Here is a 23,809-nt window from a genome sequence, read left to right as displayed (position 1 = left end):
AGAAACAAGATGACAGGTAAGAAAGATCAGCACTTCTTTTGAATTATGTTCTTCCTGAATTATCATGTGCAGATAGCGATTTCTTAATTGACACTTATGCTTGTTCAACACTAGATCAATCCTTTGAATATGATCCAAACTACCTGCTTCTTAAATCACCACTGGGGTTGCAAGACAGATAGATGTACAGAGGTGGGGGGAAAAGACAGTTATGCCCCACGTGCTCTCTGCTGTAACGGATATTCAAAAAGAGAATTCCTGCAGATCCAGGGCATCAATGCACTTCTTTTTTCCACCTCCCTTCCCACCCCTTTCCCCAGCTCTTTACCGGGGTTGCAGTGCCAGTCAGTGGCTGTTTTTCTGGCAAACATGTAGCAAAGCTGAAGCCTGACACACAGTGGCACACTCAGAAATAAATTCAAGTCCACAGAATTGCCCTAATTTGGGCAATATTTGGATTACAATTGCTCCCTGTCCAGCAAGGAACATCTAAGAGTAAGCTTACCTTTTGGCATTTACTTAACAAAGCTTACAATTTCAAGACACTCCTTTGAAAGGGAAAAAGATTAAAGCTTTTTAGGTTAGATAGCAGGTGATTTCGTCCAGAGATTCCTTTACACCTTAGGTCAAAAAAAAAAAAAAGGCAACAATACAGCAAGGTACCTGAGTGATCTTGGCAGTGGCATCAGCACTGAGCTACAGATCACCAAACATGAGGGAGATGCCATGTGCTGTCCTGCCCCTCACCCTGGCTGGAAGGAATGCACAGCCCAGCCCCACTGTCCCAGCCCTTGCCAACCCACTGGCACTCCCGAGCTTCTTCACTGCCAAGACCCTCATGTTCCACCCAAGTCCCCAAAGAGCAAGCAGGAACGAGCCCATCTCCAGGCATTAAAAAACAGATTAACCTATAGAGTGGGATTGAATTCCCTCTGGCCTGTTAGCTTTGGAGGCATCAAGACTAAACTATTCTTGGACAACCTTCCCCAGAGGAAGGGTGCTGCCTTCATGGTCACAGAAGTACAGTTGTTTTCCTGCTTTCCACTCTTTTCCCTAGATTACTCCTGCTTTTCCCCCCCTTCAGTAACATGCCTATGCATCCTCTTCAGCATGGTTTTTCCTTTGAACAATATAGCCAAGAGTCATGATTAATCACAGAGTTTTCCATACTTCATTTCTCTGCTCATTGTCCCGTGCCACTTGTTGAGAACCTTATCTTTATTAGCTGGTCTTATCACAACTCAATTACACATTAACAGAAACTCTCCTTACTCAACAGGATTTCCTTTCAGCTTCAGAAGGCAGCCCTTTGGAGCAAGCCACTCCAGCCTAGGAAGTTATTGATCTCATTCAAGATGCATGAGGAAACACGGAAAGCTCTGGGACAACTCTGCAGAATTGGTAGGGACAAATTTAGAGGACAAAACACTTCTATAGGGGACCAGACCTATTAGCTTATGTTTTTCATATTGGCATTAAATTATACAGTGAATATTTGGTCCCTGTGAACTGTGCTCTAATAGCAGCTACAGAGATATCTCAGATCCTTCAGCACGGGGATTGCATCCAGCTAGAACATCCCCCTACCCACTTACCTATTCAACCAGATAATACAGCCCTAGGGCCTGTTGTCACCTGTCTGCTTTCAAGAAATTAGACTGATACGGTTCTTAAAGAATTACTAGATCTTCAAGTGCAGTATCATCACACCTACATGTCTAAAAGAGGATCTTTCTCCTTCAATGCTACTATAACCTTGCCCAGGAAAGTTAAGTGACATCAACTTTTATCAATTGCTCTTGGTTTTAATTCTTTTCTTAAAAAATACATTACACAGAGGAATTCACTATTTGGAAAGGACAGAATGATGAGTGCAAAAGAGGGAGGAAATGTTAGAGATGAGAAAAGCAATTCCTTAACAGGTGGCTCTGTGAACCCCACAAATCCATCTCTTGTGAAGACAATGGTCCATCCAAGAACTCCACAGCCTGGTGAGACCTCCCAGTGTTGGACAGCCCAGGTGAGAAGCAAGCAGAGCTCACCATTTGGTTAATGACAGCTTCCCTTCTGTTTGGGAAGAGTGGCTTGTCTGCAGTGACATGCCATTGCCGTGGCCCTTTACACTCCCCTCTGCTCCCAAAACAGTCCATGCACATCTCCATAGGGTGGCTCCAAGGAACAGAAACAAGAAAGTTTGGAGAATTCAAAAGACACTCAGTTAAAACAGCTAGAAAAAGAATGGGTAAGACAGAAAGCACAAAAACTCTTCTTCTGAGGTAGCAGCTCCAAAAGTAGTCATGGCATTTAAAGACCAGAACTCTTGAATTAACTAGTTCCATTCATCAGATCATCTGAGAGAATGAGTAGCTGATATCTGGAAAACAGAGATGGATGTAAGCAAGGGAAGAGGTATTAAAGTGGTTATTACCTACAGGGGAGATAAAAAAAGAGAGATTGGTAATTTACTGCCTGCCTGACAGTCAGTAGAGGAGGCAAGAAAAGATTATAAATCACTATCAAACAAATATTGCTACCGGGCACATGATTTTAAGTATCAAGACTCAACTTCTGTTTGCATTTGGAGTTCTTTATGTACGATGGCTGTCATGACCAGCCTGCTCAGGCTTTCTAAACTCATGAGGATTTACAGTCTGCAGTGGCATCTGATGATTCCTGTAAGTCTTTCCTGCCTCTGCAGAATGCAGGCAGTGGGTGTGGGTACAGTGCAGTAGAGCTGTGAATATCCCTCTTCTTCCTCCTGTGCTATTGTGAAGTATTAAATTAGGCCCTAACACTTTGAGTGAAGTTTCAGATGAAAAAGAAGGAAGGTGGATTTAAATGCAATAATACTGCTCTTACTAAAATATAAAGGAAAACTAAAACTGGAATTGTAACTACCCCAATAAGAGCAGCAGACATGCTAGGAAGCTTTCACCATGAATGCAGAAACTCTCTCCTCAGAAGCTACAGGTTCTTAAACCTCTCCTGCTCAGAGAGCGAAGGAGATAGAAACCTGTTGACAATGATCCAAGACAGGCATTTTTGCAGCATGCAAATCGCATTTCAGACAAGAGTCACAAAATTATTTCTTTTTCTTTTATTGCAGTGAGAAGCTGCCACCACAACACTTTTAGAAACAAAGGCTGCAGAAATGTTTTGCCCTAATCAAAACAGTAGGCTCTGATTTCAGCTTTTAAGGTTTTATTTGAGCTCTAAAAGTAAACAGAAAACCCATCGTATCTCCTAAGCTAAATGAAGGGTCATTCTAGAAATAAAAACCTGAAGCATTTCCTCATCAGTATCACACAAATGAATTATTCCCATGTTGCAACCCCCCCGTCCTCAACACAATTTCTTTCCAACACTATTTCAGTGAAACCTGCACATGCTGCAAGCACACACAAGTCTGCTCTCCAGCTAAGAACCTTCCCTCTGCACACACCAAGGTTTTACCCCTTTATTTGCAGAGTAGGAGCCACCTTCCCCTCTTCAGCCTTCAGGAACAGCAGTTTATATCTTCGGGTTTCCCTGAAACACTTTGGGAAGGGCTCTACTACCCATGAGGGGCCAAACCAGAGCCTCCTCAAAATAATATGGCCACTTCATCATCCTTGTCTGTCCTACTCCCTCCTGGGCTGTGCAAGCCCACCAGTTCAACACAACTGACTATAGAAAGTCAAACAAAGCAAGCTCACAGTCAGGTCATGCCTCATACTTTTCTCCTTCCTCTTAACCCAGTTCCCACAGATTTTTTTTCAGTGTGTTTAGGTGTGCTGGTCTCCCTGGGGAGCCCCTGCCCCTGGCTATGTGCTACTTGTACTACTAAAGCCAAACCAGATGTTGACACAGCCAGAGAGAAACATCCGTCCCTGTGAACAAGTGAGGCTGCACTTCAGCTTGAACATTGCTAAGATTGAACTGTGGAGTAGAAAAAAAGTAAACATTCCCGTGTTGGATGACCCAGAACACCTCTAATTTCAGCAAAAGTTTGAACTCTTGCAAAATTTTTGCACTCCTGCTTGTAGATCCTGACCACGATCTTCTAAGAATATCAATCCCTTCAAGATTTAATCTGGTTTCTAATTTTACACACCACAAGGGCTGAAAGAACAATGCCACCAATTGCTTAAAGCTTTGGGGTCTTCAAGCTTCTTGATGCTCCCCGAGAATCTTTGCTGTACTTTTTCAACATTAACTGGATTTTGATCTTAAATTACATACCTTGGGGAAGAAGGGTGAGGCAGAACAGAACACAGGAGAAGACTAACTTTCCCCTTGTTATACATTAAAAAGCCCAAAACCTCTAGCACCTGAGCTTTGAATCAGCTTTTAAGAAAATTACTCTGTATGTAAAAGCTCCAGAGTGAAAATACCAAAACATTAACATCAGTTACAGTTAACTCCTTAGCTTAAGCTCCTAATACAAAAAAGGCCAATGCCCAAGGCACACACATGCCATTTTCTCTTTGCAATTGTTTAAATTCTTAACAGTAATAAGCACAGGCAGTTCAGTCAACAAACAACGGCTTAAGAAGACAGCTACAGTGGTGTTGCAGGCACATGATCAAGGCTTCCTTCTAGCCAAAGGCTTATCCCTGAGTCTAGTTGTAGATACAAATACCAAGCAGTGTCTCCCTTTGACCCTCCACCCCCTGTAGGAGTAAGGATTCAGTAGATGAGGACAGAGACAGGCATTGCTTTGCTTTGCGGTCTGAACATAGACTGTCATTTTCTGAGCCCATATTGCAGAAAAAAAGTACTTTAAAAAACATTCTTTGATCAACGAATACAATCCCTGATTAATGTTTTTTCTTCCCATTCTCAAGTCCACTTAAAAAACAATTTCTCAGCAACTTTAGATTCCTTCCTGACTGATTTAAATTATTCTTCCATCCAAAAAACAGCACCTTAGGCTTCTCTACCTCATACATCCACCACCGCCACACACAAACTACTTTCATAAAAAAAAGAAGCAAAGATGTAACCTGAGTTGCATTCCTCCATCACAGTATTTGTTCCCCACAGAGGGCTATGAGCACTCACCTCTGCCCAAGTACCAGGTAACAAAACCAGTTTTGATTGCACTGATCTGAGACCCTCTCTGTTGTCCACGAACAGCTTCATGCACAAAGGGCACTGTAGAGACTGCAAAGGGGGGACAGCAGCCCCTCCAGCCTAATCCCAGCCTAATCCAAAAGGAGATGCAGCCCACCCAGAGCACGGGGGGGGAAGGACAATGGGACAACAGCCCCCTTCATCTGCCCTCTTGACTGTGAGTGAACTCTGTAACCATGGCCTGATGGAGGTTTTACAGCACCAACACTGAGCAGTGCCAGGCAAGCAAGTCTTAACGAAGCCAAGTGCTACAAAAAGCCTTCTCAGTTGGAGTAGGTGAGGGAGCTCTGATTTTAAAACAGGCTGAGGGGTCTGGTACAGCTAACTACTAATTAACCTACAGGTTAATTAGGGCTAACCAATACACTAACTTGAAAGCAAAGGGAAACATTACTGCTAAGAAACTTCCTCCATTTAACTACCTACCTACCTACGTAGCACAAGGTGACCTGAACTCCGTAGTGTGAAGGGGGAGCAGGTTGGCTCCATTGGTTAGAATATGGTGCTAATAATGCCAAGGTCATGGGTTCATTTCCCATAAGGGCCACTGACTTAAGAGTTGGACTTGATGATCTTTGTGGGTCCCTTCCAACTCAGAACGTTCTGTGAATATCTGAGGAGATTCAACAAGCAGCTTGGCAAGCCCAAGGGTTGGCACAGGCAGCATTCTCACACCTCTGAGGACAATGACAAGTGAATCAAACAATTGATAAAGGGATCCACCCGCTGTCCTTTAATCCATGGCCAGTCCAGGGACTAAATACACCCTTAAGAAATACAAATAAACATGCAGATGCAAAAAGACTGCTTCTGATTGTTTTGATTTAAACACTGCCTCCAATTGCCATGATCTTCATCACAAAGACTTATGGCTGGTTTAGTAGTCCAGAGAAACCTGGCCTTAAAAACTGATTTGATTCTAATGGCATTTTTCAAGTGTTTTGTCCTTTGGAGGAAGGGGCAAAATAAAAAAATGAAGCACCAGAATTAAGGTTTCATCATTACTTTCTGCCCCTCCAACATCAACAGAATTTTGTAGAGGCCCTGCCAGCATCCCATAGTTACAGCTCCTTTTATGCCCTTTTGCTCCCAAGCAGTATAATCACTCCTAGATCACATTCCAGATGATAAAAGGGTGAGCCACTGCTGCAAACAGAATTTCTTTCATCACCTAAACAGTGTGCTTGAAAAATACATGCAGCTGAAGTGTTTTCATCATTTCAGCACATCATCACTTTGTTGATTTAAGTATTTCTGCTTAATATGCACATATTACAAATTTTAACTTAATCAAATCATCACAATAGACTCAATTCTGAACTTCGACTCACACTGTTACTATCATTCGTGGCAAAATAAGAATCTACAGATGCATAAAACAAGAAAAGCCATTTACTAGTGAAGGTGATGGTAATGCTGAGAACATCTTCGCCAAAATTAGCGCTCTGCCCTACTACAGCAAGTGCAAATTGATCCACCATCCTAAGTGTAGTAACAGAACGAGGGAGAATATGAATCATCTTAATTTTATGGATGCAGAACAGGATTACAAAGTCATTAGGTGACCTGTTATATCAGAAGCTTCAGACTGTAAATTAGTGTTATCTCTCCAGCTCACTACCTTAACCATCAGGGCAAAGCAGTCTTCCTCCCTGATAAGGTACACAGGGATATACAAACACAGAATCTTACGCTGTATTGCAAGCAATATGCTACTCTGAGAATGAAACTCTCAGTTTTTCTAGTGTGACCATTAGATGGCAACAGATCCAGCTTCTCATTAAGTCACTGGCAACACCACATCACCAGGCTGTGTTCAGAGAAGAGCTATTGCCAAGACAAAGCAATAGGAATGAAAGATGAAGCATTTGATTTCATATTCTTGGCTCTTCTGCTGACTCTTTTTGCAGCTGGAGCAAAATCAAAAGGCACACACTTGCCACGCTGTTCTATCTGGTGTATTTAGTATGGACCAAGACTTTCCAGTTCAAGGAGCACAACAAATTCACACAGTGCTTTATGCACCAAATCCGTGATCTTCTTTGATGCCACTGTGGTAACAAGCAGAAGTGCAGTCAGATGAACGAGGACCAGAGGAGTCATTCACAGGATGCCCAGTGTGTCTGTCTCCAAATCAGTTGAGGTAAGAGCCTCAAAAGGAATTCTGGCAGCTTTGCACATCTGTCTGGACAGAGAGGGTATTGCAGAATTCCAAGCTTACCCCTGGAAAAGTACATGATCTGTATCAATCCCACAAAGTTTAAGGGTGAGTAGAAGGATGCTTTCTCCCAGAGGACAAAGGATTAATAATCAAGCATACAAAAAACAGATGTAAAGTGGTAATAGCCCAGGAAGGACACAGACTGTCAAAACTCATGGTATAAAGAGGCAAAGAAAATGCCTTTACGATTTTGCAACTGATCAGAGAAGACAAGACTCCCACCCAAAAGCAGGTAATTTTCTTGAGTACTTTTATCGACAGCAGGAGATGGTGTCACAGTGCAGCTGTCATACAATCCCCAGAGATGTGCAGATCACAAAGCTTGTCTTAAGCTGAAATATGATTTAACAAAACAGAGACGGTAACAGAGATTAAAATTTTAATTTAAAACTTTGCCAACAAAAATTGATTACAAAAAGGGGAAATTATCTGTATAAAATAAGAAAGAAGGTACTCATTTAACAAGAGACTGCCATTGTCAAATATATGTGGGAGGACAAACAGTGCTTCAGGTCAAGTGACAAAGTGAGAAAGTAAAGTGAGCTTGTAATATGGAATTCGGAAGTGAATTTTCCATAAACAAAGTAAATTGACCTGAAGCAGCTCAAAAGCTAATCAAGGCTTATAAGAAGTCTATATTCCTTGCTAACCTTTTCCTCCTAATTTAGAGGAGGAGGATGTACTAGAAAGCAAAATCCAGCACGGTGCAGAGGGCCAGGACAATTACTTTTGCTACGCCTTCACTCACTCAAGCCTTCCTTCAGGCCTTCCATACAAAGATACTCTACAATTTGAGTGTGCCAGGGCTTCAGCTTCACTTAACAATTGGGTCCTGACTCAAAATGAAGACAATTGCTTTGGGCACAGTGATATTACTATGACTAAAAAGACCAGCTGTACCATGACTCCTATCAAAATGATAGTTCTCAGACTGTTCAAGTTCACATCAAATAACAGCTGTTGGTCAATGATAAATTTGTATTTACAACACTGCACTCTTCTTTTCTACCTACCATTTTATACACAGAAAGACACAAGAGCATCTTTAAAACTCATCACTGAATAGACAAAAATGGCAAGTGATTGCTGAACTCCAACTTCCTGTAAAAATAAAACTTAAACACACTACCAGTTTTCTACATTTTTCCACGAGCCAAATCAACATAATTGAGTTGCAGTGAAGAAATGGAACATGCATTTATTTCAAGCAGGCCAGCTGAAAACTTTCAGTCCGACTGCTTATTTTCCACTTGGTTTCCCCTCACGTAGTATTTACAAGTTTTTACACCTTCAAAACCCAGCTTTAGTGAAGAAACAAAGCAGTAATAAAAATGTTTCAGCCCAGACTGACTTCGCCTACTTATAGTTACCTGAGATACCTAAGTTGGGGCAGAACAGCTTTCTGTGCCCTACCTACCCAGTAAAATGACAGACAAGTGCTAAAGGGCAATTCAGTCAGACTTGAAACTCATCCTAGTGACAATGCTCTCCTTCCTCCAACCATAAAACAAAAAGTGAGCAACTACATTCTGACTTAGAAGTCTTGGTTAAGCTTTGAATAATTGTGTTCCTATGTGAAGTGTTGGATTTAAGTGAACCGAAGCCTCAACTGGCTCACTAGCAGCTCCATCCAAGGGAGGTCAGGGACAGCTGTCTTAAGAATGCTGTGAGACATGCATGAGTCCACCTTACAGCTGGGAAAGCTGGAATAAGTAAGAAGTTTGCTCAAGACCATGCAGCGAGTCAGTAACAAGCTGGCGTTACAGATTCCTGGATCTTAGCCATGTGCTCTGCCCATGGGAACCCAGTGCAAGGAAACTACTGTACAGAATCATTCCCTTTTCCATGTAATAATTTTTTACAAAAAAAAGTACAGCTACTAATAAACAGTGTACACAATTTCTTATTTGACAATGAAAGAGTCCTGCAGTAAAACAATCTGTTCTATTGTATCTTGACCCTGCAAAAAATTATTTCCAGCTTTGATTCTCTGATGTCTTAAAGCTTTTAAGAGAAAGATGACGATTCAGTTAAACAATGCTGCAATCAGTACCTTTTGTATTAACCACAATGATATGTTACATTTTCTAGTTTAAGCAGTATTTATGCTACCCAATTTGGCAATCAAAACAGAAACCTTGAAGCCAAGAATTCACAGATCTTAGGGGGAAAAAAAAAAAAAACCAGACAATTTCAGTTTTAACAGAACAAGCCTTGTAACATGCTATGAAGAGTTCGGGGACTTCAATTCTGTGAATATCTGTTATTGACATTTCAAACAAAAGCCCTCTAGTTCTTAGGCTTGCCCAGCCCATGATGTGGCAGATCAGACAAATGCTGCACACCAAGGAAAAAACTCTCCTCAAAACATAGCTTAATAACAGAAATGAAACATTTGCAATTTGCTTTATGAATGCAGCAGAGAGATATCACTAAAATAATGTTTCCAAAGAACCTGGGACTTTAACACAGCTATGGAAGATGTCAGCTTCCTAAACTTAGGGGCTTGTTTGAGCCATCGGCCTCACACTGGATCCTTATTTTACCATGGTCAACAAAGTTTTAACATACCAGGTGAGACAGAACACCATCAGCTTGTTCCATCACATGATGGAACAAGACAGCCAATGGATCCTGTTGTTACAGACAGACAATACTGTATAAAGAAGGCTTATTTTTAATGGCAGAATCAAATTGGACACTACTGGCTAACCTGGAGCAAGATCTACATTTTTTTCCTTCTGGAGTTTTTAATTTTCTCTTGAACCAGAAACATTCCTTCTAATCAGTTAAATCCAAGAGTATTACAGAGAGCTCAGTTCTTTAGGCATGCTCTGCACCAGGAAGGGTCGGTTCTACATCCAGTTAAAACCGAAGAGTTGATGTTTTCCAAGGGCAGGAGTTCTTCACTGGTCACCTAGTCGGAAACCTTGGCCCCAGTTGTGCCTTCCACCACCCTGCTGATCTTCTGCAGCTCTTCTCATGCTGGCAGGAGGAACACCAAACCCCGACACTCCCCCTCTCCTATTTGGCAGCCAGCGGTAACTAGGACAAACCAGAAGAGGAGTTACAGAAACAGCTGTACCCTGGGGGTAAATGACAGACTACTTTTCCATGCACTTCCTTTTAGCTGACAGACTTTGCAATAAAACTGGCTTTTCACAGTAGAACTTCAGAGAATCCTGTCCAAATCTAAGCCCTCAGCACACTGAGAAATGGGAATACGGGAGAATTTCCATTTCTGGGAATCAGGAGAATTGCACATATCCAACAAGACTGATGACACTTTCAGAGCTGTTACCACCTTGAAAGACATTTTTAAAAACGATCTTGTCTTCTAATCCTTATAGAAAATTAGATTTACTAGAGAGGCTTGCAAACATAGAATTAGAATATAAAGCTTCCCTACTGATTAAAATCTGTACACAAAGTATAACTGTAATTCAACAATTTATGCTATGAAGAAGGTTAACTGAGTTTCTAACTAACGTTTGATAGAGAAAGTTTCTAACTAAAGTTTGATAGATTTACAGCCCAAAAGGATGAGGACAAGGACAACTGAAGCTAAAAACTTAGGCTTCTGATTGTAGTATTTCAATGCCAAAACAACGAACACATCACAAGAAAAAGCCCTTCAGACTTGCAGTCTCAGTTAAGGTGACTGGTACAGACTGCAAAGCAGAATCACATTATAGTCCTGAACAAGTCTACAACTGACTCCTATTATTGTTAGATGTTGCTGAACTGGTAGCTACTGTAATGATACATGGGAATACAGAAAAAAGATGACTTACAGGATAAAACTTTTTTTTTAATACCATCTGATAATTGTTAGGGAGTTCTCTTTATTACAGCTCAATTCACTAGCAGAACTATGACTTTCACTCTCATTTTTAAGAGTGGGCAAAGGACATAAGTCATCCAGAGAGGTAACAGAGAACTCTCACATGGACCGTTTAAAAGAAACTCAACATTTTTGATGACTCATCAACTCAGTCAACATCATAGTCTAAAGCAGGTTGATTTAGCAAAGTATGTTACACTTTAAAATCCCAGCAAATATATGTCTGATGAATCATACAAAAAATTGGACCAAACAAACAGTGAGGTAAAGAATAAGGTCACTTACAGGAACTGAGGTGTGGACAGAAAATTCCTTCCTCCCAAATCCACTGGATATTTAAACATTAAGAAGAAATACAGGTGTCCAACCAGATTTCCTATCAGCTCATTGATGACTCTGTCAAGCAAAAAAAAAAAGAATTGTTTTACATGCTGTCTTCTCCGAAAATAAGAGTGATCACCTCGTGTTCACCTGCCACGGGCATTGCCAGGGCTGTGAGACACAAAAAATTTTCCTTCTCTCAGCATTTTGCAGCCAATTCTTTAGAAGGGCCAACTTTCTGTGCCAACACTTCCAAGCCTTCTCTACAGTCTGTACTGAAAATGCAATTAAATACTTATTTACATCAGGGAATTAGACCGTACAGCTATTAGTGCCTAAAATAATAGTCTGCAGAGCTAGAGAAGTTACTGCTGTTTTCACTGGACAACCTGTCTCCCGCTGTACTGAGCTGTTTTGTTCCCAATTTTACAAAAACACAGCTGACTGGAGGCCCTTGAGTATCTTCTGTCATGCATAGAAACAGCAGGTATCTAACAGTTCTCACAAGTGACGGATGAGTCAGTAGGAGGCACAGCCAGAACAGGGAATTTGGTTTTGCTGTGCTATCTCCTCCTTTTATAACTCAACCTCAAACTTGTTATTGTCACTAATTGTGTTACAGCGGCACCAAGAGGCCCCAGCCAATGCAGGGCACCAATGAGACAGACTGTGCACAGAGAGGGGATTTCTGCATCACGGAGTTTACTCAAAGAAACCCAAGACAGACCAAAGACTTCATCAAGTGCTAATATGGCACTCTGTGGACTTATTGCCATTTTCCCCTGTTTCGCAAACTGAAAAAAAATCAGGATAGACAAGACTGGGAGGGAAAGAAGTAACAGCACTGTCAGAGGCAAGCTAACTTTGTTTCTAAAACCAGTAATGATGGCTAGTCACATGAATGACATCTTTGTTTACTGTGTGTTACTTTTTTAGCATGGAAAAGGCCTAACACATACAAGTCATTAGAAAAGAAAACAAACTTATTACTTTCCCTTCATCTACATTTTCTAGTTCTCACATGCACACCTCCTCTTTGCTTTTATCTTAAATCATCACCATGTGACACTAGGCATTATCAGTCACATTATACGGTTTTAAGCTTATTTTAATATTACTTCCAAATTCAGCAGCAAGTTAAATAGCTCTAAAAGCTTTTATAACTTCAAATTGGCCATAGAAGTAAATACATACGATCCACCAATGATGTAGTTGAATCCCAGAATAACCCATGGAAGGTAACAGGCCTGAAAAGGAATGCAGTGAAGAGAAGTTGTAAGTACAAGTTAAGGATGTAAACCCACTCTCAACTTCCCACTGCACTAATGAGCATGATCATAATCTCAGTGTTTTAGGCATTACACAAATCCTGATCTATTAACTGAAAGAGATTCAACCTATGAGGGAAGATACTCCAAACTGAGTGAAGACTAACATTTTTACACAAAACATACTCATTTAAACATTATAAGTAGACATGCCTTTTGCACCCCATGTTCCACAGCATGCTTGCATCTGGAACAAAGTCCTAAAGTTTCCGACTTTGAAAAGGTCTTGAAACAATGATCAAAAGAGTTTCCACTACAAGACCTGGCAGAAACAGACAAGGTCACCCAGTAAACAACAATTTAAAGTATCAGCATTTTGTCACTACATTCAGCTTTTATCCAGGCTAACGTTTATCAGAAATTTTTTCTTTTCAGAACGATGAATTTCAGTTGTCAGGACATCTTTTCAGTAAAGCCACACTGAGTGACACCACATGGAAAACCACAAAGAAATTTGTCTCTGCTGCATCTCAAAGAGTATACAGCTATGTAAAAGTGTGGAACATCTTTAATAAGAGAAAATATTTATATTTTGCCCCTCACCCTCTACATATGCATCTTCTGGGCAGGAACCTTTCCAGTATCCTGCCTGACATACCTTAAATCTTGTTCCAAACCAAAACGATACAATCATGTCTCTGTTCAGCTGGGCCCACACATAAAGTACTGACATGATGAGTGGAATCATCAGCAACTGCAATGTTAAGAAAGAAATAAAAAAGGCAAACAGTTACAAACACTTTCACAGAAACTAAAGAAACTAAAAGAGGCAGCAGGAGCCATAAGCTTCAAAAGTGGCTTGTAAGCATGGTACATCAGTAAAGTCTTTACAGACTGCCCCAGAATCTTTGCCACCATGTGTCATTGATCTGTAAAAAAGCCATTGAGAAAGCTAAGGAGGAGAACCTACTTGGGTCATTCTCTTTTGCAAGACCATGCCAAAGCAAAGGGCTCCAACTTGCACCAAGTGAAAGAGCAGCTGTGGAGAACTCCTTTGCTCCCAGTTGCCTGGTAGGACACCTACAGCAGAGCCAGCCATGGACCAGTGCCACAATCATTTCCAGGGCACTAACCCAAACAGTGACTCCACTGAACTGCCACCTATGAGCACCTCAGAAGGAAGGGGCACCCGTAAATCACCATTTCAGGGCACTGCAGCCAGCCTTGGCAAAGCTGCCTTGGTAGAGCTTGGAGATAACCCACACTCCACGCCAGGAGGTGAAACTGTTTCAAACACTTCCTTACTGTGACTGCATATTAGGTGATTGGACTATTTCTAGTGAAAGAAATACAAAGCACTATTTAGCTGTCTGATGATTTCTGAAAGCACACTGCACCAGCAACATTTCCATGAACTGACTGAATGCTACGAACCAGCTCCTGTGTTTAGAAGAGGTTGAAACTCATCCCTTCAGGGGAGCTTCTATCCAACAGGTTCCACATTAACACTGGCACACCACTACCAGCCCAGCCTTCCACAAGCCCCACGCGTGTGCACCAGCACTCTGACTCACCACATGAGCACTTCAGGGTCTTTAGTAAAACTCTTCTCATTTTACCGGAAAAACAAAGGAATATCTAATTTCTGAAAGCATTTGACATAGGAATAGTGCCAGCTATCCTACTCTATCTTCTCAATTTCAAGTAAGGCCACTAAACACAATCAAAAAAACCCCATTTTTTTAAGAAAACCATGTTTGTACATCAAACAACTGATTCTCTTTTAAGCAATAGTTTGTATCCAGTTTAAAAAAACCCAAACATTTTAAGTACCTATTTTAAAATGTACAAATCAACACAATCAGTCTAAAATTCATACAATGTATGGGTGACTGCAGCATGCTTTTGTAAAATTTTGTGATGTCTTCCCCACAGCAAAGAAAATTTTAAGTGCGAAGTTGTAGACATCCCTTAACAGAACTCAGTCCTGACTAGAGATTTTTGGTTTTGTCTACCAGGGGAGCCTGATAAGTGATCCAATAAATGCTAAAATAATTTTGTACAAAATACTACAGATACAGGTGCAGGTTTTAGGTGATGAGGACAGATAAAGATAGAACAGCAGAGGCAGGCTGAAGATACTGATACTCTACTGTGTCCAAGACACACTTCCCAGTTTTCCCCTTTAATATTTGGGGTGATAAGAACTACCTCATCAAAAATTTACACCATTATCTTAATCATTCTTGTGAGGATTTTGCACTTCACAGTTCTGATCTTAATCTGAAGCTGTGTTTTTCATAAAAAGATCTTCTATTGGCAAGTAAAAGGCACACTAAATTTGAGAAGATGAATGAACCCAAGAATCATTTTTAAATACAAAAGTAAGAATGGAGATCCACTTTCATTAAAGGAAACAGCACAGAGGTGACATCTTGTGTCCATTTTAGTAAAAGGCTGAACACTTCCTGACTGTACAATGAGCCAGTTTTCATTCCTGGATTCCGTAACTGGGTTAGGTGTGACAGTCAGATCCAGGCTTATGCCATCAGCTGAGGCTAACCTGAACTAAAACAATACACACACAGCAGTCCATTCTGATATAAACTGAACCAGCCTAGCTTAACATTGTTCTGCAGTTAAGTCGATAATGCTCTCAATAAAGTTATTAAGTAGTCATAAAGCTCCCCAAAATTATTATTTGAGAAAGGACACTGCACTTACCTGCATGTCCATTGCCAAGCCAGTTATCTGTCATTGCACCATTAAGGAAAATACAGCAAAACCTGACAAAGATAATAAAAAGAAGGTGCAGACACACTGAACACACATGCACAGGCCTTTAATTTTTAAAATAGTACTACACAGGAACACTGTTTTAAGTTAAACACTGTGTAAAAAAAAAACACATCCAATGATCTAGAGACTTACACACTTAGTTTCAGTAATTGCCTTCTGGTAGCCTTTCAAGCTCCCACCTCCAGTCATTACCCTGAGGGCTGACGGATGCACTGGCCTTTCCTCCCCGATGGAAACTGGCTAACTACAAACTCAATCAGTCCTTGCTTGCATAAGAGCACATTACAAGTTTAACCGCTGGATTCTTTCATTACTTCAACACTGAAATTTTGGGTTTCTAGCTAAAGAAATACCAGGTCATGAGAAAACCCCAATACATTGCCAATGAGTCATAGGAAAGAAATAATTTCTTGAAGTGCATCAATGCAGGCTTTTAATTCTCCTCTCCCATCCTGGAGCCCAAAGGATCTGTTGTAGTGACTGCTGAGTAGAAAGAATCACTGAGGGATTTTGCTATGATCAGAACGCTTTTAGCAGTTCATGAGCACACATAAAATGACATCCACCCTTTTCCCAGACCATGGATCCAGGTTGCTCCTTACATCCCATAGGGAACAAGCAACTGGAAGCTTTTAAATGACCACTTTGAAAGTCAAGTCACAATTAGATTCATTCTAATACCTCACAGTGAACAACCCGCAATCATAAAGAAAACCCTCATCTTTGTAACAACATAACTAACAGCACATTGTTACTGCTGTGGCTCAACAGGACCAGCAGGAATAGCAATTCCCTCCACAGAGTGGAATGCAACTGGAGATAATCTATTGATAAGGCATTTCTACACACTAGCTCTCCTGACTACTCTGATGTCATTGCTCCTTTTTTTCCATGTGCTGTGCCACCACAAATTGCTACAAGGAGGCAGCAACAGCACAGACAGAATGGGAGCATCTCCAAGGATGGAGGTTCCACAGCCTTGTCGGTGTTTGACTGCCCTTACAGTAAAAGGGGGTCTTTCTTACATTTAAATGTGCTTCATTTTGTGGAACTGGTGTCCAGCTACAGAGTCCTCAGCACAGAAAAGAGATGGACCTCTTGGAGTGGGTCTGGAGGAGGCCCACAAAAATTATCAGAGGATGGAACATCTCTCTTATAGGGAAAGGCTGAGAGAGTTTGGGACAGAGCATTTTGTAAGGCCTGTTGCAATAGGAAAAGGGTTAACAGTTTAAACTAAAAGAAATGTTGATTTAGATTAGGTATAAGGAAGAAAATTTTTACAATGAGGGTGGTGAAACACTGACAGAGGTTGCCCAAAGAGGTGGTGGGTGTTCCATCCCCAGAAACACTCAATGTCAGGTTACAGGGCTCTGAGCAACCTGATCTAGTTGAAGATGTCCCTGCTCACTGTAGGGAGGTTGGACTAAGGACCTTTCAATCCAAACTACATATGATTCTATGACAAGACACTCCAGGCTGCACAAGCCCAGCTCTCCCAGCTTCTCCTCATGTGACAGATGCTCCAACCCTTTAATCATCTTCATGACCTCTCACTGGACTCACTCCATTATGTCCATGTCTCTCTTGTACTTGGGAACCTGGAGCTGGATGCAGACCCCATATATCTCTCAAAGGCTGAGCAGAGAAGAGCACACCTGCCTCAACCTGGGGGCAGTGCTCTGCCTAACACAGCCCAGGATGCCGGTGGCCACCTTTGTCATAAGGGCACATTCCTGGTTCATGGTCAACTGGGTGTTCAGCAGGACACCCAGGGCCTTTCCGAGAAGATACTCCGCAGACTGCCAGTCTCCAGTCTGCTCTGGTGCCTGAGGCTGCTCCTTGCCAAGAGCAGGGCTCTGCACTTCCCTTTACAGAGCTTCATTCCTGAGCAGCCCATTTCTCCAGCCTCTAAAAATCCCTGAATGGTAGCACAACTACCTGGTTTATCAGCAAGTCCTCCCAGTTTTGTATTCAAGATCTAAAATAAAATTCAGATAGAACAGCACATGGAAAAGGTGTTTCCCAGCATTCTCAAACCAACAAGCCCATATTTTTCAGGAAGCTGGCTCAGTTCAGGTATCACAACACTGCTTTCACAGATGACTTTTACTCAGCATGTAAAGGACCTCTCCATGAGGTACCTGAATTTCAGGGAGTGGCAGTGATCAGTCCTATCTGCACACAGCAGCTTGAACACACTAAATTCACTCTTAGCTCACACAGCAACCCACAGAAGCAGCTCAGTGAAGTGATACAGAGAACACCACAGAAGCACGAGCAACACACAACATGAGCTGAGCTTTATGTAAGCAGAACTCTAGTCCCCAGATTACATACCCCTATCAGCACGTTTATTAGTGTTCTCCCTGCAAGCCACTACCTTTCCAGGAAGATTACACACTTACAAACGCGCCTGTGAACATTTGCTACATTTCAAAACTGTTCCTTGATAAAACCCAGTCTTTGAACATACTTAAGGCAGAAACAGGAGAACCAAAATATTCTCAAATTTGACGATGAGCAGAAGGATACAACAATGCAGATCCAGTTAAACAGCAGCATGAACATGTAATCTGCTGGCCTTCCATCAAAAGCACCTGTAAACAAAAAGAATTATTAGGAATGGTACTGAAATTTTGATAAGAAACTAAGACAACTTTTTTTTTCTTTTACTTTTTGGAGTCTAAGAACAGCTTAGTTATTAACAGTTGCTTTACATGCAATCTGTGGTTTACAATTTATTTTTTTTAAATTTTAAAAAGCCTTAGAATAGAACAACCTACAGACTGAAAAATAAGACAACCTACTGCAGTGTCTATACTCAAAAAGAACACACTGACTCTGGAGATAAGTGGGTTTAACTACATAAGCCTTCAAAATGGAGTTAGACCTCATCCTTCATATGAAACTGCCAGTCAGAAAGACAGAATAAGAAAATACACGTGCACAGCAAAGGCAGAGACATTAAGCACAATGACTGAGTCATGTGAAAAACAGCCCTTACTTAGGCAAATTGCAACCTCTTTGCATCATCTAGTCAGACTCAAGAGATACGACAGTTTTTACACTCCAGAAAAAAAATAGCATCCATGACAAGGAAGGTACACATTTGCAGCACATTCTGTTCCTTCTTCTAAGCTAATTTCCCATTTCAAACATGTCAGTTTTTTGAGGACAGTGGAAACAAACAAACAAACAAACAGAAAAAGCAACATTCCCTGCAGGTCATACTAAACAAAAGTATCTTTAGATGCCCAGTTGGGTTTGCGACCTGGCAGAGACAAGAGTTAAAACAACTCCTTGCAAACATGAAAATTTGAGGCTCTCACTCTTGCAAAGTGTGGCAAAAAGCTGACACAGACCTCGACACCTGTGCAAGACTCCCATCAACTTTCACAGAGCCCCAGGAAGGCAAGGAAAGCCTGAGAATGTTGCTGCAAAAGACCCAGACCAGTGACAAACTCAGTGCACCACAGACAAGCTGAATTACACGCTCATAATTAAACATCAAAAGGCCTAGAAAGAAGGCTATTGCTTCATGTTAGCACTATTTGGCTTCCTACAAGTATTTTACGTCCCAAAAAATGTAAAGGAAGAAAACCTATTTTTAAGCGATAGCTTTTTAGAATAGCCTATGTAAAACAAAACTACTAAAACAACAATTTTAAGTTTATTATTTAAGTTCAGCCATGCAAATTACATGACAGGAAAAGAAAAACACTTAGAAAAATATATTGGAAAGTTTTAAAGTTGAAGAAATGCATAAACTGAAGTTTTCTCCTTACTGTTGCTATACAACAAACAAATAGAAACAAGAAAAGAGAAGTAGCTGACTAAGGCTGCAGAAACACCAGCTCAGGAAACCCTCCAGAGTAGGAATAAATCAAAGTTATTATTATTCCCTTAAGTTTTTTCACTTCTCGTTATCTAGGAGACTGCTAACAAGAATATTAGACAAGCTATTTAAGTTGACTTTTCAATGAATATCTAAGAAAATTGAAATACAGATGCCAGAAAGCTCAGCACAGCTATAGGTTGAGCTCTATTCCACTGGGTCCTTCTGTAAGGCCCAGGGTATAATCCAGTCATCTGGAAAGAGCTGCAGACTCATAATCTCATCATTCATACTGTTGGAGAGTGAACTCTTCATATTCTTCTTTCTCTGTTGATATTTGTTATGTTCTTCACCAACCCAAACAAAACAAAAACACATCAATCTCCCTTTCCTCGGGAAGCTACAGGTCAACTTGTTACAAAAGCAAAAGCACAGTACAAACCCATATGGATATTTTTGACAACTAAATTTGAAGCTGGCATGCAGCACCAGTGTATGCTCAAAAAAAATGTACAATGCTGAAAATAGAAGTTTCACTTCCTCAGTTTCATAGACAAAAGGAGGCATAGACCAAAATTGATTTCCACCTGTAAACATTATCAGCAACTTATATACCTCCCACATGTAGAAGGATTCCAGTGTTTTTCACAGAAAGAAGGGCCAATCTAAACAACAACTTAATTTATAACCAGAAAAAATGACTGTAATAAAAAAGAAATGCATTGGTTCAAACAACAACACAGCTGACTTTCCAGTTTCAAAATTCATATGTGTTGCACAGCAGGAATTTACTGCTAAAAGAATTTGCATCTATTAACCAGGAACTCTTCCTGCACCTGGCTTTGCCTGGTAGAATGTTTGAACTGCCACCCTCACATGTTCATAATCTACTGCAGAAAGGCTCAGAGGAGGAATCATTTCTAGCTATAGAACTACTTTCTTTCACTAAGAAAACAACCAAATACAATCTGGCACCACTCCTCCCTTTCCCTGCTACTCTTCTTAAGACTTAAATGGGGTTCCACAATAGTCTCTGGATGGCAGGTCTACCAGGGATCTCTTTACTGTGGGACTTTCCAAACATCACCTTGCAATGCATTCCCCCTTACACCATCAGTTCTAAGACTCCACTAGAATTATACTGAAATTCTTGTTCAAAGGCTTCCAGGAGGAGCTTGGCTTTGAAAACACTTTTATTACTTACTTCAATTGAAACAATTTTTGCCTAGCTTTAATGAACAGTGTAGTGCAAAATAAAACTAGTTTTGAAGCTACCTTGCAACAACAATCACTTTTTTGAGAGAAATTATCCATTATCTGATCTCCTTTCTTCCATTGAATTTTTCTCCTTAACTAAAAATCCTACTAGTCCCTTAACTTTTCCATGTATCTCTTTGGAAGAACAGTATTTCAAATTTCATTTGTAGAAAGTATCTCTCAATTCAACACAAACCAGAAAATAACACAAGAAAGCATCCCTAATAAAAAGAGGAAAAACTGATGTTATTTTCTCCCAATGGATATACCCTTTATTACATATGCTCTAACATCCTTCTGTGTCAGAGGACACCAGAAACAAGAAAACAGAGGTAATATCATTTAGTCTGTTTCACTCCCTGAAATCCAACAACTAAAAGCACCAGGTCCTCCTATTGAAACAAGTATCAAGTTCAGATCCTAAATGGCCAAGGGAAAGCACCAGTCCCAGAAAATCAGTTTTCGGGGCAGTTTCCCACTGACCAACGTAAGCTGGCACAGAGATGAGCCACCTGTATCAGCTTCAGGTAAAGCTCACCACATGCACAAAAATTAATGGATAACCTACCTGTTTCTAATCGTGATGAATATTGATACAAGAAGTACAAATTCACCAAGTAGAGAAATCCTGTTCCAGGTCCCACTGGGAAGAAGAAAGTTGCCGTTATCGGCCGCCAGATCTGTCCAAATCAAAAGAGAAAGATTTATTTATATGCTGTAGAATGAACTCATATGCACAGGCTTTTTGTTTCCATTCATTATCAATTACTTGGAAGATCAAGGAAAGATTAAAAACAGTCCAAGTACCAATTCCTGCTGCTTCAGCAGCTTTTACAGGTGTGGGGTTTTTGTAATCTGATAAGCAAAACTGTTAAGATTACAAAAGAAATCACACAAAGCTTCCCAGATTGCTTTCATTACATCTTTGCAGTACTGACTCTTTACTGCAGTGCAAAAGGATGCTACACTGTTCTAAAAGCATCCACACAAACCCCATTCTTCCCTGTTGAACAGAGGCCAAGCAACTCATACAACAGTCTTTAGTGTACCATTCCAGACAGCACATGCTGCTCTGAGCATTTTAGACCTGCTATAGAGCCTCCCAATAATCAATAGTGGACACAGCCAACTGCATGGCAGCATGTAACAAGGACAGAAAGTGGCCATTCATAACTGAGCTCCCTAAGCAGCAACAGTTCCAAACAGAGTATTAGGATCCTGAACATCACAGTTCCAGGAGAAATAACAAAACTAGAGGGAAAACAGTCATCTAAGCTGTTAAATTTTGGGGATGATACATGGACGGCCCCTCCTAGAGCAATCTTTTAAACTTTTTTTTCATACTCAGCCTTTTGCACTGAAGATATAATGAGCAAATATAATAGAAATGTAAAGGCCAAGATCTTTCCTATTCCTTCATCTTCTGTTCATCCAATGAGTTCTCTCCTGCTATACACCTGCACAGCAAAACACTGAACTTCTAGCATCACAATGCAAGGAAAAATACTATGTCCAACTTGTGAACACTTCTGACATTGCTAATGCACTCTACACCTCAGGGTGTTAGTTGTTAGTTTGTGTGGCCCGTACCTACGCACAGAAGCTGACAATCCCAAGCAGAAGCTTTTTCAAATTCCAAGCCAGAAGGTGCAAAAGATGCACTTTTTTACAGAATCACAGAATGGGTCAGGTTGGAAGGGACCACACCAGGTCATCTGGTCCAACCTCCCTGCTCAAGCAATGTCATCCTAGAGCACATTGCACAGGATTGCATCCAGACAGTTCTTGAGTATCTCCAGCGAGGGAGACTCCATAACCTCTCTGGACAATCTGTTCCAGTGTCCAGTCACTTGCACAGTAAAGTTGTTCTTTCTTCCTCACGTTCAGGTGGGACTTCATGTGCATCAGTTTCTGACCACTGCCTCTTGTCCTGTTGCATGCCACCAAGAAGAGTCTGGCTCCATCCTTTGACACCTCCCTCTAGATATTTATAAGTATTGATAAGGTCCCCTCCCAGTCGCCTCTTCTCAAGGCTGAGCAGGTCCAGCTCCTTCAGCCTTTCCCCATAAGAGAGATGCTCCAGTCCCTTAATCATCTTTGTTGCCCTCCACTAGACCCGCTCCAGGAGCTCCATGTCTCTCCCGTAGTTCTGCCCGAGTCCCCAGAGCCACCCGCGGTTGGGATGTTTGCACAGCTGACTGTCACCTCTGCTCCTGCAGTCACACCCACACGGTCACACAGAGCCACCTGAAGCCACAGCCACGGGTTTTGTGGTCATAGAGTGCCTCGGCACAACAACCAGCGCCAGGCAGAACAACTTCCACAAAAAAAATTAGGGAAAAACACACCAGAATGAGACGAACTGCGGGGCTGCCAGGGGCCACAGCCCTCTGTCACTGTCACTCTGGCAGGGTCAGGCACCGCCGCCCAGGCCCTGCGAGCACAGCACGGGCTAAACCCGGGCCCTTAATCCTGCACGGGTTAAGCAAGAAAGAGGGCTCGGCTCCCGCCGGAGGGGCTCTGGCCGCCCCCGGTGACCCCCGAGCGCTGTTCCGGTGCGAGGCCGCGGGGCCCGGTAAGAGCGCCGGCCCCGCCCGCAGCCACGGCGTGGCCTCGCACTACAACTCCCAGAAGGCCGAGCGCGCGCCGGGCCCCGCTGCCCTATGGCGCGGGCGCCGCGGGGCACGCCGGGAGCGGTAGTGCGGCCCGTACCTGGAAGCGGTGGATGAAGGCGTCGGGCCAGAGGAAGAGGCTGACGGGGCTGACGAGGCCCAGCTTGCCCACGAGCGGCACCGCGATGGAGCCGGCGAACCAGTAGCGGGTGATCAGCGGGATGCTCCGGAACCAGTCCCCCAGGTCCGACATGTCGCCGCCGCCGCGCCCGGCCGCTGCCGCCGCTGCTGCCGCTGAGGCCTCGCCACGAACCGACCGCTGAGGAAAAGGCGAGACGAGGGTCCGGCTGCACCGCCGCCGCCGCCACCACCACCTCTCGGGCACCGAGGGAGCCCCGAACCAGACGTGGCGCCACCGAATTCGGCCGAGCCGCCGCCGCCGCTTCCGGCCCCGCCTCGGCCGCCCGCAGTCCCGCCCCGGAGGTGGAGCGGGAACGACCCGGGTGACGATACCGCCGGATCCGCCAGTGGCCCCGC

The 23,809-nt window shown here is 42.2% G+C and overlaps 1 protein-coding gene across 2 annotated transcripts; it reads right to left on the bottom strand.

The window, feature by feature from the left end:
• Window positions 1–7,701: 7,701 nt before the first annotated feature.
• DERL1 (derlin 1) lies at window positions 7,702–23,742 on the bottom strand. 2 transcript variants are annotated; one of them, XM_032711722.1, is made up of 8 exons: window positions 23,373–23,742; window positions 21,229–21,340; window positions 18,101–18,165; window positions 15,494–15,520; window positions 13,428–13,523; window positions 12,696–12,748; window positions 11,466–11,576; window positions 7,702–10,381 (listed from the first exon to the last, which is right to left on the bottom strand). In XM_032711722.1, the coding sequence occupies exons 1-8, from the start codon at window positions 23,523–23,525 to the stop codon at window positions 10,243–10,245; spliced, it is 756 nt and encodes a 251-aa protein (XP_032567613.1). In that variant the 5' UTR covers window positions 23,526–23,742; the 3' UTR covers window positions 7,702–10,242. The 2 variants fall into 2 exon arrangements, with proteins under 2 accessions (XP_032567613.1, XP_032567622.1); XM_032711731.1 differs by lacking the exon at window positions 23,373–23,742 and adding an exon at window positions 23,009–23,136.
• Window positions 23,743–23,809: the final 67 nt, after the last annotated feature.

This window comes from Chiroxiphia lanceolata, chromosome 1 (assembly GCF_009829145.1).
Source record: "Chiroxiphia lanceolata isolate bChiLan1 chromosome 1, bChiLan1.pri, whole genome shotgun sequence".
Classification (NCBI taxonomy): Eukaryota; Metazoa; Chordata; class Aves; order Passeriformes; family Pipridae; genus Chiroxiphia; species Chiroxiphia lanceolata.
Note: the sequence above shows the minus strand (reverse complement) of the source record. Positions and strands in the feature narration are given on the sequence as shown.

Excerpts from the sequence above, each read along its gene's own strand:
- DERL1 (XM_032711722.1), bottom strand. The coding sequence starts at position 23,525 with ATGTCGGACCTGGGGGACTGGTTCCGGAGCATCCCGCTGATCACCCGC. Across the intron at positions 13,524-15,493 it reads GCTTGGCAATGGACATGCAG|TTGCTGATGATTCCACTCAT; the intron begins GTAAGTGCAGTG and ends TTAACATTGCAG. Across the intron at positions 11,577-12,695 it reads AACTACATCATTGGTGGATC|AGTCATCAATGAGCTGATAG; the intron begins GTATGTATTTAC and ends TTTGCTTGACAG.